This window comes from Rattus rattus, chromosome 6 (genome assembly GCF_011064425.1).
Source record: "Rattus rattus isolate New Zealand chromosome 6, Rrattus_CSIRO_v1, whole genome shotgun sequence".
NCBI classification, from domain to species: Eukaryota; Metazoa; Chordata; class Mammalia; order Rodentia; family Muridae; genus Rattus; species Rattus rattus.
Window position 1 is genome coordinate 837,336 of NC_046159.1, and position 13,609 is coordinate 850,944.

General features: G+C 42.9%; 1 protein-coding gene across 18 annotated transcripts in view; it reads right to left on the reverse strand.

Moving 5' to 3' along the window:
* Nucleotides 1-13,609, reverse strand: part of C2cd5 (C2 calcium dependent domain containing 5) — an 86,433-nt gene that overhangs the window by 63,440 nt on the left and 9,384 nt on the right. For all 18 annotated transcript variants that reach the window (XM_032905373.1, XM_032905381.1, XM_032905379.1 and 15 more), the window contains exons 3-6: nucleotides 12,411-12,497; nucleotides 4,795-4,966; nucleotides 2,032-2,127; nucleotides 805-960 (exon numbers count right to left, since the gene is read on the reverse strand). In XM_032905373.1, the coding sequence (XP_032761264.1) occupies nucleotides 805-960; nucleotides 2,032-2,127; nucleotides 4,795-4,966; nucleotides 12,411-12,497 (511 nt within the window). The remainder of the gene's footprint in view (nucleotides 1-804; nucleotides 961-2,031; nucleotides 2,128-4,794; nucleotides 4,967-12,410; nucleotides 12,498-13,609) is intronic.

Sequence of the window (13,609 nt, forward strand, 5' to 3'; positions counted from 1 at the left end):
GTTCACCTCTGGCCCACACACTCACACATGGATATATGTAGGCACACACACATGCACATACACACGCGCACACACATGTATGTATACACTCACTCACAGAAAGAGAAACAAGTCCTACATGTACTGGCATGCATCTGCTGCTGGCCAGGCAAGAGGAGGCGAGCAGTCGGTTCTCAAGGAAGGACTGCACGGTGACAGGTGAGCAGAGACACGGCTGGCCTAAGCTGTGAGTCCAAACGATGCTAAGGAAGAAACTACAACTGCCCCTGCTCAGAGCTCCTTCCGGAATCCACAGAATTCATCCCTTACCTTATACCACCTATGACACAACGTCCTTTTGCTCTCCAGTTAGAATTTTCAAGGGGCCAGGTGAGCAGCTCAGTCTGCAAAGTGTGTGTACTGCAATAAGGACCTGATTCAATTCCCAGAGCCCACGAGTTGTTTGTTTGTTTTTAAAGTGGCTCACATTTGTAATCTGTGAGTTCCAAACCAGGGCAAAACCATGTTTTAAAGAAGTAAAGACAGTGGTTGAGGAATACTTAAGGATGTTCTCTGACCTCCACAATGACGCACATACCTGTATGTTCACCTGTTCTCTCTCTCTCTCTCTCACACACACGCACACGCACATCTGATTTATAGCAAGAGACTTGTTAAAAGTATTCAATGGTTTGATGAGATGGTGCCTGAGGTAAGGAATCAACACTTCAAATTCACAATGTTGTTGTAAAATGTCAGGACCCTGAGAAAGAAGGTAAAATTTAGAGACAAGTCCATCAGCAGTGAAGCTGCCTTACTAGATACCTGACATTAAGGAAATGAGCCTCTGCCTGGCTTCATTCGATGCCCTGGGTGTACGGATTCGATCAATCCATTGATACTCAGGGTCCTCATTGACCACAAGTTCCTCTACAAATCCATGGATTACCACAGCTCTGTAGCACTTTGGAATAGATGTTGCTGTTAAAATAAATTAGTTATTATTATTTAATAAATCACAAAGCCAAACAAATATTTACAAAATATATAAACAAAAAAGAAAAGTATTCATTCAGTTTTTATGTTTTAGATCTAATGCAAGAAAATCTACTATAAAACCTCAATGCAATTATGAATTCTCAAGAAGCTTTCAGATCTGTCTTATCCTAAAAATAATTTCCTAACTTCAGACCTCTCACTTTTCTCACATAATAAATTTAAATTGTACTTTCATGATTCAGAGGATAGCTAGATATTAAACAGAAAATCAAAATATCAGAGTATCACATGGATCTGTACAAGCTACAAATAAATTTAAGAAATTTATGAAAACAAAATGAAAGTTGGCTAGTGGGTGCAAACATGAAGGCAAAATGTCTTTCCATCTCACACGACAGCCCCTTTCTGAACATGTTAATGAGTCCCTCAGACCCCTGTTCCTAGCAGCACCCATGGTCACACAGCCAGCTGGTACAGCAGGCACAGTACACAGTACACAGATGCATTCGAGACTCATTGAAAGAAGTGTATGGTTGGATTTAAGTGGGATCTAGTCAGATTCAAAGGGGAACCATCCATACCAGTCTCTCAAGAACTGTATTCACGCACTACGGATAACTACTTGGGGATGCTGGGTCCACTACAGAGGATGGTGTTGAGCTGCCAGAGCAGTCCCACACACACCCCTGTCCTGTGGATCAGCGGTGCAGGCTGTGTGCTACACCACACATCACTGTCTGGGGCGTCACGTGTCCAGGCTACAGACTGGGCCCCAGCTCTGCTCCGCTCACTCAGCATTCTAGACTACAGCAAAATGCCTCAGGGTTTTTCTAACAAAAGTTTCTAAGCACTTGTAAAAATTAGACATCATTTACTCTAAAACAAAATAAACAGTCACAGAGGTACAGTGACTATTTCTAGAAGTTTAACATTTTTCTCTTATATCAGAACCAAAGTCTAAAACACTTTTTCCACTAACCCTTCTAAATATTAGTTTTCCATATTTAAAAATTACTAATTTTTTCTGTTAAACAAAACAATGTATTTACTTACTGCAAAAGAATTTAACTCCACATGATGACTGTCTAAATCTGTTTAAATCATTGAAGAGGTCTACTTTGACAACAACATTGATTTCTCCACGGATACCTTCAGATTTAAAAAGAAAATCAAGTCTCTAAGTAGAGAACATGTACAATCGTGACGCAAACAGATGCAATTACTGCTCCTCAGGCAATGTGCTGCCATGCAGGCACGGTCACTGTGCTGCCTAGCTAGTCCCACCCTCGGCCCTCGGGACACTGAGGCTGAGCAGAGACAGCCCGAGAAAAGCACTGTCCACAATTACCTGGCTCATCCACGTGAGCCAAGACCGCCTGAGGCATGAAGTCCCTGGAGGGATGACGGATGGCAGTGGTGGAAAGACTTGGTGAGTCCTAGGCCACAGCCCACTAATGCTCACACCAACCCAGGGAGCATGCTGCCGCAGTAGCACCATCCTCGTTTTGAAGAAGAAATCAGTATGTAAGTGAGGTTTACCAGCTTCCATAGTGCCCTAACTAACAGGCGAAAGGGCAAGAATAAACGTCAGCTCTCGATAACACCAAGGACATGCCACGTGGACTCTGATGTAACATGAGGTTTACCATGCAGCTTCCAGGACATGCTGCAATAAAAAGAAATGACCCAGCCCTGCTGCTAAACATTTACTAACTACATTTACCTGACTGTCTGTATAGCTTAACAATGTCTAAGAAAAGCCTTTAGAATTTACTAAAACCAGAAGAGATGTTTCAAACACAGAGTCCATAAAAAGCCAATTATAAACAATCTTAAATGTTAAATGTTAAGAAATTAGTCATGTGGTAGTGGTGGTGCAAAGCAAGTTCCAGGACAGCCAGGGCTACACAAAGAAACCCTGTCTCGAAAAACCAAGAGGAAAAAAAAGGTTGGGAAACTTTTTCATGCATATAACTGTTTAGTGCTTTAATCTGGGTCCATGACTACCTCTTTAGCATCACAGCCTGGCTAATAAATTCCAGGGGTTTCCTGTCTCCACCTCTCCAGTTCTGGTATTACAGAAGATGCCATGTTTACACATGGGCACTAGGGAGCTAAACTCATGCTCTTTTCCTTCTATAGCAATCATTTTAGTGACTGAACCATCTGCCCACCACTTCTCTCTTTGAAACAGGTCTCTCACCGAGCCTTGAACTCACTGATTTAGCTAGACTACCTGCCAGCCCCAGGGTCCTCCTGTTCCTCCCCTCAGTACTGGTACACACTGCTTGCTGTAGTTTCTAAGGATCAAACTCAGGCCCTCATGCTTACACAGAAGCACTTTGCCAACTAAGCCATCTCTTTACACTCTGGGTCACATTTTTTTAACTTGCAACATAATATCTGATTGTCTTTACTTCCCCACTCTAGAGAGAATGAATATATAATAGGTACATTGTAGAAAATGGGGTGAAGGGGGAGAGGGAGTTGGCTATAATCCAGAAATGGAACTGTGCAAACAAGAATTTTATGCATTTTACCAAATCTTCTAATGATAATACAGATTAAAATTCTTTTATTTCAACAACTTTGAGACGATCACATTTTGTACCATGAATTTTGCAAGCCACAGTATAGCACATGGTCCACCTGTCTCACTGTTTTCAGGGAACTTCCTCATTTTCTTCAACTGAAAAACAGGGACTATGAACAGGGGCAAATCGATTTTGAAATCCCATTTTTCAATCTGATTTATCATTCTGAACGTTTGTAAATAACAGATATAAGGTCCTGATGAATGTATACACATCCTCAGCAAATGTCCTGCTCCACTGAAAACATCTCACTTCTTATTGCCATTCCTTTATCAGTGGAATAGCCAGGTCAGAAAACAACCTGATATTTGTGCCAGTCCTGGGTGGAGACATGTCCTCAAATTAACCATCCAGTTAGATTAGCCAGTCTCAGAGGTTTTCGGTCGCAGGACCCTTATATTCTAAAAATTATCAAGGACTTCAAGGAATTTTTATAAATTTTACTGATATGTACCATAATAAAAGTAAGGTTGCCAATTTTTAAAAATGTGATCATTGCTTTCTTTACTCATAACAAATGATCTTGAACTTTTTACAAAAATAGCTAGTTTCTAAAACAGAAAAATGGTGACGAGAGTCACTGTGACCTTTTTGCAAATCTCTGTCTCACTTCTGCTCTATACATCATAACTCCTCTAAAACTCAGGAGAAACTGAATAAAACCATGAATGACACAAACACTGAAGAAAACAGCTCTCAACTCACAAAACACACACCTGCAGTGCAGGGCTTCATGTGTCCCCAGACCACAGCCTAGCCTCGAACTCAGTCTTACTACTTTTTGCCCAAATACTGGGACTAAAAGCAAGTACCATCATCTCTGGATAAGAATCCAGCTTTCAATTACAAAATTAATCAGTTAGAAAATATATTTTAAAAATATAGACTACCAATACATTATTCTGCATTTCACTTTTTCGTTTCTTTCATTTGTCAGTGCTAGAGACCATCCCAGAGTATAACGCTGGCTAGGAAATGCTCCCCCAGACCCACCCTACCCCGAGACAGCTTCTAAACGGCATTTCCTTGTCTGTCACATGGAGACAGCAGGCACTTTAACTGCTCAGAGAAATAGTGATTCTCCTAGCAACATTTGGTTACTTGTCTAGTTCCCAAGATGTCTTTCAGAACTGGGATTTTAAAAAGGACAGTGCAGTACAAATGTCCTCCAGGCAAACAGGTATCCAGCTACACTTCAATCCCTGCCCGCGTTGCTCCTTACCATGTATGGTGTCATAAATCGGGAACCACCCTGAGATGACTGTGGCAGCTTCACTATACAGTAAAGGGTCGATGTCAATGTACACCTTGCCGATAGCGTCGTTTGCACTGTACGTATCGTGGTCAAGCACTGTGATCTGCAGAGGTTCATCCTGTAAGTCCTCATCATCCACCTAAAAGCACACCTGAAGTTAAATCTTAAACCTTGGCAACTTTAAGCATCATAAAGCTATACACTGCCGGACCATACGGGTCTTAGGGATTGTCTCTAAGGACAGAGGGAAGAGATTAGCAAACACAGCCTGGTAACTCGGCCAAGCACTATATATAAATAATGGCAGAGCACCTGCAGCACAAGGCCTTGGACACAATTCCACAATGGCAAGAAATATGTGTATGTGAGTGTGTGCAACTGTGTGCATTTGTGTGTGCATGTGTGTGTGCGTGCATGTCTGTAAAACAAATGGAGGGGGAGGGGGACGGGGTCTTTCTATGAGTCCAGGCTATCCTGGAACTCAATAGATAGGCCAAGATGGCCTCTACCTCAGTTTCCCCAGTGGTAAGATTAAAGACATGTGCCTGGCTTCTCAGAAATATTTTAAATATTGAGATATATCAACTGCATACAATATGCCCCATTAAAAGACTACATTTACCAGACTCTCTAGCAAGTGACAAGTTATCAGTGCAACCAGTACCCAGAGCTGGAAAACCTCCTAAGGGAGCCGTCCCTTGGGAAGCTTTGGAGAAAAGCACTTCCAGGAAGAAGCGTCTACAGCTGCGTCCCTCAGTAGAAAGCCCAGATACAGCCAAGCTCCTCGGAAGTGGTTCTCTGGAGAAGCCCGAGCACATCCCACAGGAAGATCATTAGGAATGGTAGCTACTGTCCACTATGCCACGTCTCAGGGGACCCCTTACTGGCTATCAGCTGAGGCACAAGTATGGCAGCAGCTTGTTTTGTTTTATTATTTGAGACAGGGTTTCATTGTAGTCCTGGCTGTCCTGGAACTTGCTCTGCAGACCAGGCTGGCCTCAAACTCACAGAGATCCTCTTGCCTCTGCCTCCCAAGCACTGGGATTAAAGGCATGTGCCACCACTGCCCAGCTTAGCAGCTTTTCAACTTGCAGTTTTGTTTCCTTAGTATATGTGGTGGTTTGAATAAGGATGGCCCCATATATCTGAATGTTTAGTCACCAGGGAGTGACACTATTTAAAAGGATTAAGAGGTGTGGCCATTTTGGAGGAAGTGTGAGTATATATAACCAGGAGTGGCAGTGATGGGGTGGGCTCTGAGATGTCAAAAGTCCATGCCAGGTGCAGTCTGTCTATCTCGTCTCTCTGCGTGGTTCCCCTCTCTCTCTCCATGGACCTCCCCTCTCCCCGACCTCTGCCTGTGAATCTAGATGTACCTCTCCACTACTTTTCCAGAACCATGACTGCTTCCCCTGTGATAACAACGGACTAAACCTCTGCAACTGTAAGCAAGAGCCCCCAGTTAAATGCTTCCTTTCATAAGTTCTGCCTTGGTCATGGTGTCTCTTACGGAAACAGAACAGTGACTAGGACAGAAGTTGGTACCAGGGAGAAGGGCATTGCTCTAACAGGCCTGACCATGCCTGCTTGTTGGCAGAATGTAGGCTTTTAGGCCTTGGCTTAGGAAGCAGCTGAACACTAAGTGGAATGGGCCGTACTAGTATGAGCGAGGAAGACAGAGGTGCTGAGAGCAATGTAGAGTATGATGGCCTAGCCCAAGAGGTTTCAGAGAAGAATATTAGTAAGCAACCTGGAGGCCACTCTTGTGATATCTTGGCAAAGAATGTGGCTGCTTTCTGCCCTTGTTGGAAAAAAAAAGTCTGTCAGAGACTAACCTGAGGATCAATAGCATTGGTAGAGGAGATTTCAAGGCCGTCTAGTATTGACTCAGTCCTGTGGTTATTAGTGATCATTCTTATGCATATTGATAATGAGAAGGAGCAAGCTAAACAAGGAAAAAATTTAAATGTATGGCTTGAGGAGAAAAGGAACACCAAGAAGTGTAATGGAGCTATATTCACCGCACAAAGGATAAAAGTTTAAACCAAGTCAGACAGCGGTGGTGCACACCTTTGATCCTGGTGCCTGGGAGGCAGAGGTAGGCAGAGCTCTGTCAGTTCAAAGCCAGCCTAGACTACAGAGTAAATTCCAGGACTTCCAAGACTACACAAAGAAACCCGGTTGTGGGTAGGCAGGAGGAAGGGAAGACTGATGCTAAATGGAATAGAGCTCAGTTCCCAACTTGTGAAAAGTAATTCAGAAACACTTAAGAAGTGAAGGAAACCATCGAAACAGAAAGATGATAAAAAGTGTTTGATTAAGGGAACCACGCTTTGACCATGTGATTCAGGCTTTAGAGTCAAGGATACAAAAACGGGGTTGTGGAATCTCCCTCTGCAGCTAAGGAAGAGTTCTGAGGCCAGGTGTGTACCAGGGTGTCCTCCCACGGAGGCCTAGAGAGGCCATAACATGAAGTTGTATAGGTGAAGCTTGGATCATGGTGGAGACCTCCAAGATGTTAGAGATGCCAGTCTGTTAAGATTTGGTCTTTTGCTTGTATTGTAATGCTAAACACTAGCCCCAAGGCCTAGTTGCCTCTATGGACAAGAGAGTCTGAATGTAGACAAGTGATGCTATGTAAACTTGCCCCCCAAGTTATCCCTGATTCGTGAATAATGCTTAAAGATGTAGGGGAATATTCCCCCAATTAATTGATTGGCTAATAAAGACAAGAAGCCAATCGCTGGGACAAAATGAGGAGGAGGGCCTCCATGTCCAAGAGAGGCAGAGAGGACTTGGGAGGAGAGGAAGAGAGCGAGAGGAGGCAAGATATAGAACTGGCAGACCCTGTGGCAACCTCCACCACCAGAAGATGTCTGACATAGAATAGTCGATGAGTTTAGGATGATAGACTCACACCCAACGATTGTGTCATCTCTTGATTTTAAACTTAAATTGTCTCGTATTTTCCATTCCTGGCAGGAGGAGAAGAACGAAGGAGGGAAAAAAACATAGCCAGAGCAGAATTAAATCAGGCTTTGGAACGGGAAGATTGGACCGAGAACCAGGGGAGAGGAAACCACAGCAGAGCACAGGAGCACAGGCTGGCGAGAGCCTTGCCCACAGCTGACCATGTGGACCAAGAGAGCCAGGATGGAAAGCTAGCTTGGGAGCGGTTCTTGACTGGAGCAGCTTGGCGGAAGGCTAGCCACAGGAACCAGGGCAAGACCACTTAAAGCCAGCCAGCCACTGGGGTGGACAAGACCACCGATGCAGGTGCCTAGTTGGCCATTGCGTGAACTTTTTTTTTAAAATTACACACTACAAAAGACTACAGTTGGGCAGATGGGAGATGGGGGGAGGGGTCCTTAGGTTCCCAGGCTTGGGGTCTGAGGAGATCCCGAGGAGAGAAGCTGCCACGAGGTAAGAATCTTAAAGTGATGGCCAATTGGAGTTAAGAGCCCAGAGGAAAGATGGCAAATTATATGATAGGATTACTGGCTGGGAAATAGACATAATAGCGTACAGTGTAGATATCTGCCCAGTTCTTGTACTGATTAAGGCTTATTATAAATATAAAGGGTGTGTGTGTCTTTAATCTGGGAACTAAGTGGTCAAAGGCAGGGAAGAAACCCTGGGTTAGGATTAAATACTCAACAACAAGAATATGGGGTACCTGCCTAGGAGAGCTACAGACTAGGTGTGGACCCAGCCCAAGAAACAGAAGAATGGTGCAGTCAGCAAAGCTGAAAGCTGGAGACAGGAAGACTGCTCTGGGGTCACACGTGCGAATGCAGAGTTTGGAGTTTGCCCGACTGCTTTAGTCCAGTATCCCTCACCATGCTCCCTGCCCACCCTTTTGGAGTGATGATGTCTAATCTGTCTCATTGTGTGTTGAAGGCACGAGATCTGCTTTTTGATGTTACCAGGGTAACAGTTAATAAACTGCCATGAGTTTCAAAAGAGATTTCAAACTTTGCACTTTTAAAGAGTGTAAAAGCTGAAACATTTATGGGGACTTTAAAAATTGGACTGAATACATTTTACATTATAGTATGGCCACAAGCCTATAGGGGACTGGGAGTAGAATGTGGTATTTTGAATAATGGCCCCAGAGGCCCATATATTTGAATACTTAATCACTAGGGAGTGGTCCTATTAGTAGCTATTAACAAGATTAGGAAATGTGGGCTTGTTGAAGGAAGTGTGTCACTGGGGGCGGGCTTTAAGGGTTCCTAGCCCGTGGCAGGCAAGGCCCATCCCTCTCTGGGGATGTAGCTCCTGCACCATATCTGCCCCACTGTGATGATGAAAGAAAGAGTAAAGCTCGGAGACTGGGAGCTAACCCAGGATTAAATGCTTCCTTCACGTGCTGCCTTGGTCATGGTGTCTCTTCACAGCCACAGACCATGACTACGACAGCATGCCTAAACCACTCATGCCTGTATAGTATCTAAAGGACACACGTATCTCAAAATGCCAATATTCAAACCGACCTAATGCCTAACTGACTTCAGAGTAACACCCAACTTCACTGCTGCCAGCTCATATTAACTCACACAAGACCTTCCTGGATGAACACAGAATTACAGCCACCCTGGTGTACCTCTGAAAAGATACACACTGAGGAAAACGAAGTTCAAAACAGACAGCACGAATGCAGACATGGATAAGTTAGCAAGCTCCAGGAATAGGACTTCCATTTTCTCCAATCAGACCTTGGCAGTTCACAGCATCCTGACTCTTGTAGAATACATTTTCTGAAACTAAAGGAGAGATCGCAATCGTGCCATTGACCAGGAGCAAAGCAGTGTGATTTCCTTCCTTCCCTGGTAGTTTGGAAGGCTCTCAACAAAACCACAGTATCCTTCAGATCAGCCAACAGTCTGCTGCACTTCATTCTCTTTCCTTAAAGAACAGCGGAACTACCCTTTACCCTGTCTGCACAATGACTGCAAAGTAAGGCTCAGATGAGGAAGACAGGGGAATCATTCTCTGTCCTATGTAAGGACCATGGCAAAACTGTATTCTAAGTGAAAACTTCTTCAATGCTTCATCACCCTGTCCCCAAAACTTACAATAGTGGAGTTGGGCATGTCAGAAACTGAGACAACTCATTTAAAAGTGAATAGGTACACAAAGAAAAAAGACAGACACTACCAGGAGATAGCTAGGCACAACAAGAAACTAATGTTTTTACAGAAAGCACCCATAAAGAAGCCAGAGAACTAGAAGAACTAACATATCATAGGCATAACAAGAGAGAATGGCTTAGCATAGGGTAGAGAATACTGCACACAGCCATCAAACACCCCATGATGCCTCAAAAGGATCCCTCCTGGACGGGAGACAAAGTGCAGACAAAGAAAGGAGGCAAAAAGCAGGCATGGATAAGCGGAGGAGAAGCTCCTCCTCCGAGCCTTGGAGAAGATCCCAGGTTCAGGTCCTCTTGGACAGAGCACTCCTCTCATCTACCTTCTCCTCCACCTCAAAACCTGCCACTGAGCCAGGCTTGTCTCTCTACCAGAACCTCATAGCCCACTCTCAACTCTTGACCCACCTTCACTCACCCTTGATCAACCTTGATCAGCCACACAGCCCCACAGACCTACATCTACGCTCGATAACCTACAACAACCACAGCCAATGAGAATTAAACCCTAGTCATGGTGTGTCTCAAATACAGCTTCTTCTGTTGACTTTTTCAAGATTTTTGTATGGATGTGGCATGTGGGTGTGGGTATGGGTGTGTGTTTGTGAGATATGTGTGTGTGATGTCTTGTGTGTGTGTTTTTTGTGTGTTTGTGTGGTATGTTGTGTGTTTATATATGCATGCATATATGCATACGAGTGCCCATAGAGGCCAGAAAACTGCACTGGGTCCTCAGAAGCTCTCTAGGCCCTTGTGAGCTTCCCCTATGAAAGCCAGGTACAAAATGGTTCTCTGAAAAAGCAGCCTGTCCTCCTAACCACTGAGTCATCTCTCCAGCACCTGGTTGACTTGTAAACTAAAAAGATAGTCTTAGCTCTTGTCAATGGAGAATGAAGTCTCTTAACAAACACATAAATTACTACACACACAAGAAAGAAATTAGCTAGCCTCTTACATACCATTAAAGAAGTTAATTCAAAATTAATCAATGACCTATAGATAAGAGCTAAACCATGATATTCTCAGAAGAAAACAAAGAGAGTGGATTTGTGATACCAAAAGCATAAACAACAACATGAATCTGTATGTACTGAGCTTCATAAAAAAAAAAAATCTATATATCAAAAAGAGCCAGTCGATGACGGCACATGGCTTTGATCCCAGCACTCAGAATCAGAAGGGCAGGTCTATCTCTACGTTCAACATCAGCCTGGAGTCTACTGAGCGAATTTCAGGACAGCCAGGGCTACGCAAAGAAATGCAGTCTTTAAAAAAACAAACAAGAAAGTAAGAAAGTATACTGAAGATCAGAAAGTATCTGCAAGTGGTTTATGATAGGAATAAATATTAAAAATACAAAAAACATATAAAGACCTAAGCTCAATCCCTAGCAAAATATGCATACATATGAATGTCTATATAAATTTATACACATAAATAATTTCTATAACTCAAGATAAAGAATTAAATTTAAAAATGAATGCCAGGGGCTGAAGGAAGGTTCAGCGATTAACAGGGACAGTGGCTGCTTTTCCAGAGGACACAGGTTTACCTCTCCAAGCCCCACGTACATATCTGGTGCTCACACATACAGGCAAGCTAAACACCCAGAGAAATAAGACATGAGTGAATGAATAAGTGAATGAATGAATAAAATTTAAAAACAAAAAGTCTACAATCCCAGAACTCTGGAAATAGAAGCAGAAGAGCCAGAGGTTCAGGGTCCCCCAAATGCGTGCTGAGTTATATCCTAATAAACGCAAAGAGACAACGTCAAAGGCACCAAGGCTAAGAAAAAGGGGATGGAAATTACGGCTCAAGCAGCACAGTTTCTGTCTAGGGTAACAAAGGTTTGGAAAGAGTAGTAATGTTTGTAAAACACTGTGAATGTACTGAGTGCTACGGAGGGAGGGGCACCTAAAATGACACTGAGCAAGAACGTACCAGGTGCAGGAGAGGCTGAGGCAGAAGGGTCTCAATCACGGCCAGCATGGACAACACTGCAAGGCTCGGCTTCAAAATTAAAAATGCAGAAGTGGTTGGAACCAGGTCTGGGGTCAAATGCCTATGACCCTAGCACTTGCAAAGTAGGAACAGGAGGATCAAGAGTTCAGGGTCAACCTCAGCTACAAAGTAGTTTAAAAAGACAAGACTGTGCTTGTTCTGCGTCTGCATTGCTCTTCAGATCGGGTATATGCTAGAACCCAAAGAAAACAGGAACATAAAGCCTATGAGCACACCCATTTTCATCTGCACTGGCATGTATGTTAACTATGATTCAACGCTTCAAAACAACCCCAATACTCCCAAATGAACAGAGGTGGAAATACTTCACAGGCATAAAAACTAGCAAACTTAAAGGAGAAATTGTTCTTTATCATTCTCAGGAAAAGGGGTCACACCCAAACATCAAAGTTATTCAACAGCTTACCTCAAATTTAAACCACTCCGAGTTCCACTGAGGATTGAGTGACTTGAGGTACACATCAGTCTTAAAGGTTGTATTACCAAACTTTACCTAAAAAATAAAAAAAGAAGAAGAAACTATTCAAATATATACATCAAAAATAAGAATAAATGCTAGGCTGGGAGTGGTGGCACATGCCTTTAATTCTAGCACTGAGAAGAGAGGTCAGATCTCTAAATTCAAAGCCAGTCTGGTCTGCATAGCAAGAGATTACCTAAAAAAAGGGATTCAGGGGTGGTGGGATGGGGCAATGGGTGCTAGGCTAATAAATGTTAGTGGCAGCTAAGTGAGGATTAAAAAAATGAAGAGAAAAAGACAATTATCCTAAAAAAAGGAAGAAGGATTGATCTGCCCAGGTAAGTGAGTAGGATACAAGGCACAGAGATCACCTTCTGGTCTACCTGAGCAGCTCCATAGGGAACAGAAAACATACATCATTATCAGCACTGAGGGAGCATTCGGTATGTCCACTTGAAGGAGAACAGCTACAACAAAATCAGATGGTAAAGAGGACATCGTCTCCTCACCTAAGCAATCAAGATAAATAAGAAACTGAGAAAGACATTTGCCAAATAAAGAACTAAGTTCCCAATTTGTCACAATTAGCCAGGACAGGTAGCACATGCCTATAACCACAGTACTTACAAGGATGAGGCAGGAGGCTTGCCAAGAGTTTGAGGCCAGCCTGTCCTACAGAGTAAATTCCAGCCCCGCCACCAAAAAAAAAAAAAAAGAAAGAAAAGAAAGAAAGAAAAAAAGAAAGAAAGAACGTGTGTGCGAGCTGTCATAATGATTTTCACCTCTAGGTCTGCCACCATTACCAATAGTACAGAACACAAAGACAAGGCTACTTTACTTTAAGAGTCGGCAACGTTCAAGGAAAGAAATTAATTCTAAACAAAATCAAACACATTAATAATAAATTTCTTTAAAAACAGCATCTTGAACCTACAATCTTACAGAATACCAAATATGAACCTAAAATTTCTTCAACAAAGGTGGTTACAGGTGTTAGTACAACAAGCTATCAAATGAAATTAACATGTTTCAAAAAAGAAAAAGCCTAACAAACAAACATAAATTTTACAAGTTGACATTCTCTATAACCACTAGTGTCCTAAAATAACTGACTAATACTACCTTACAAAGCACAAGTTCTAACG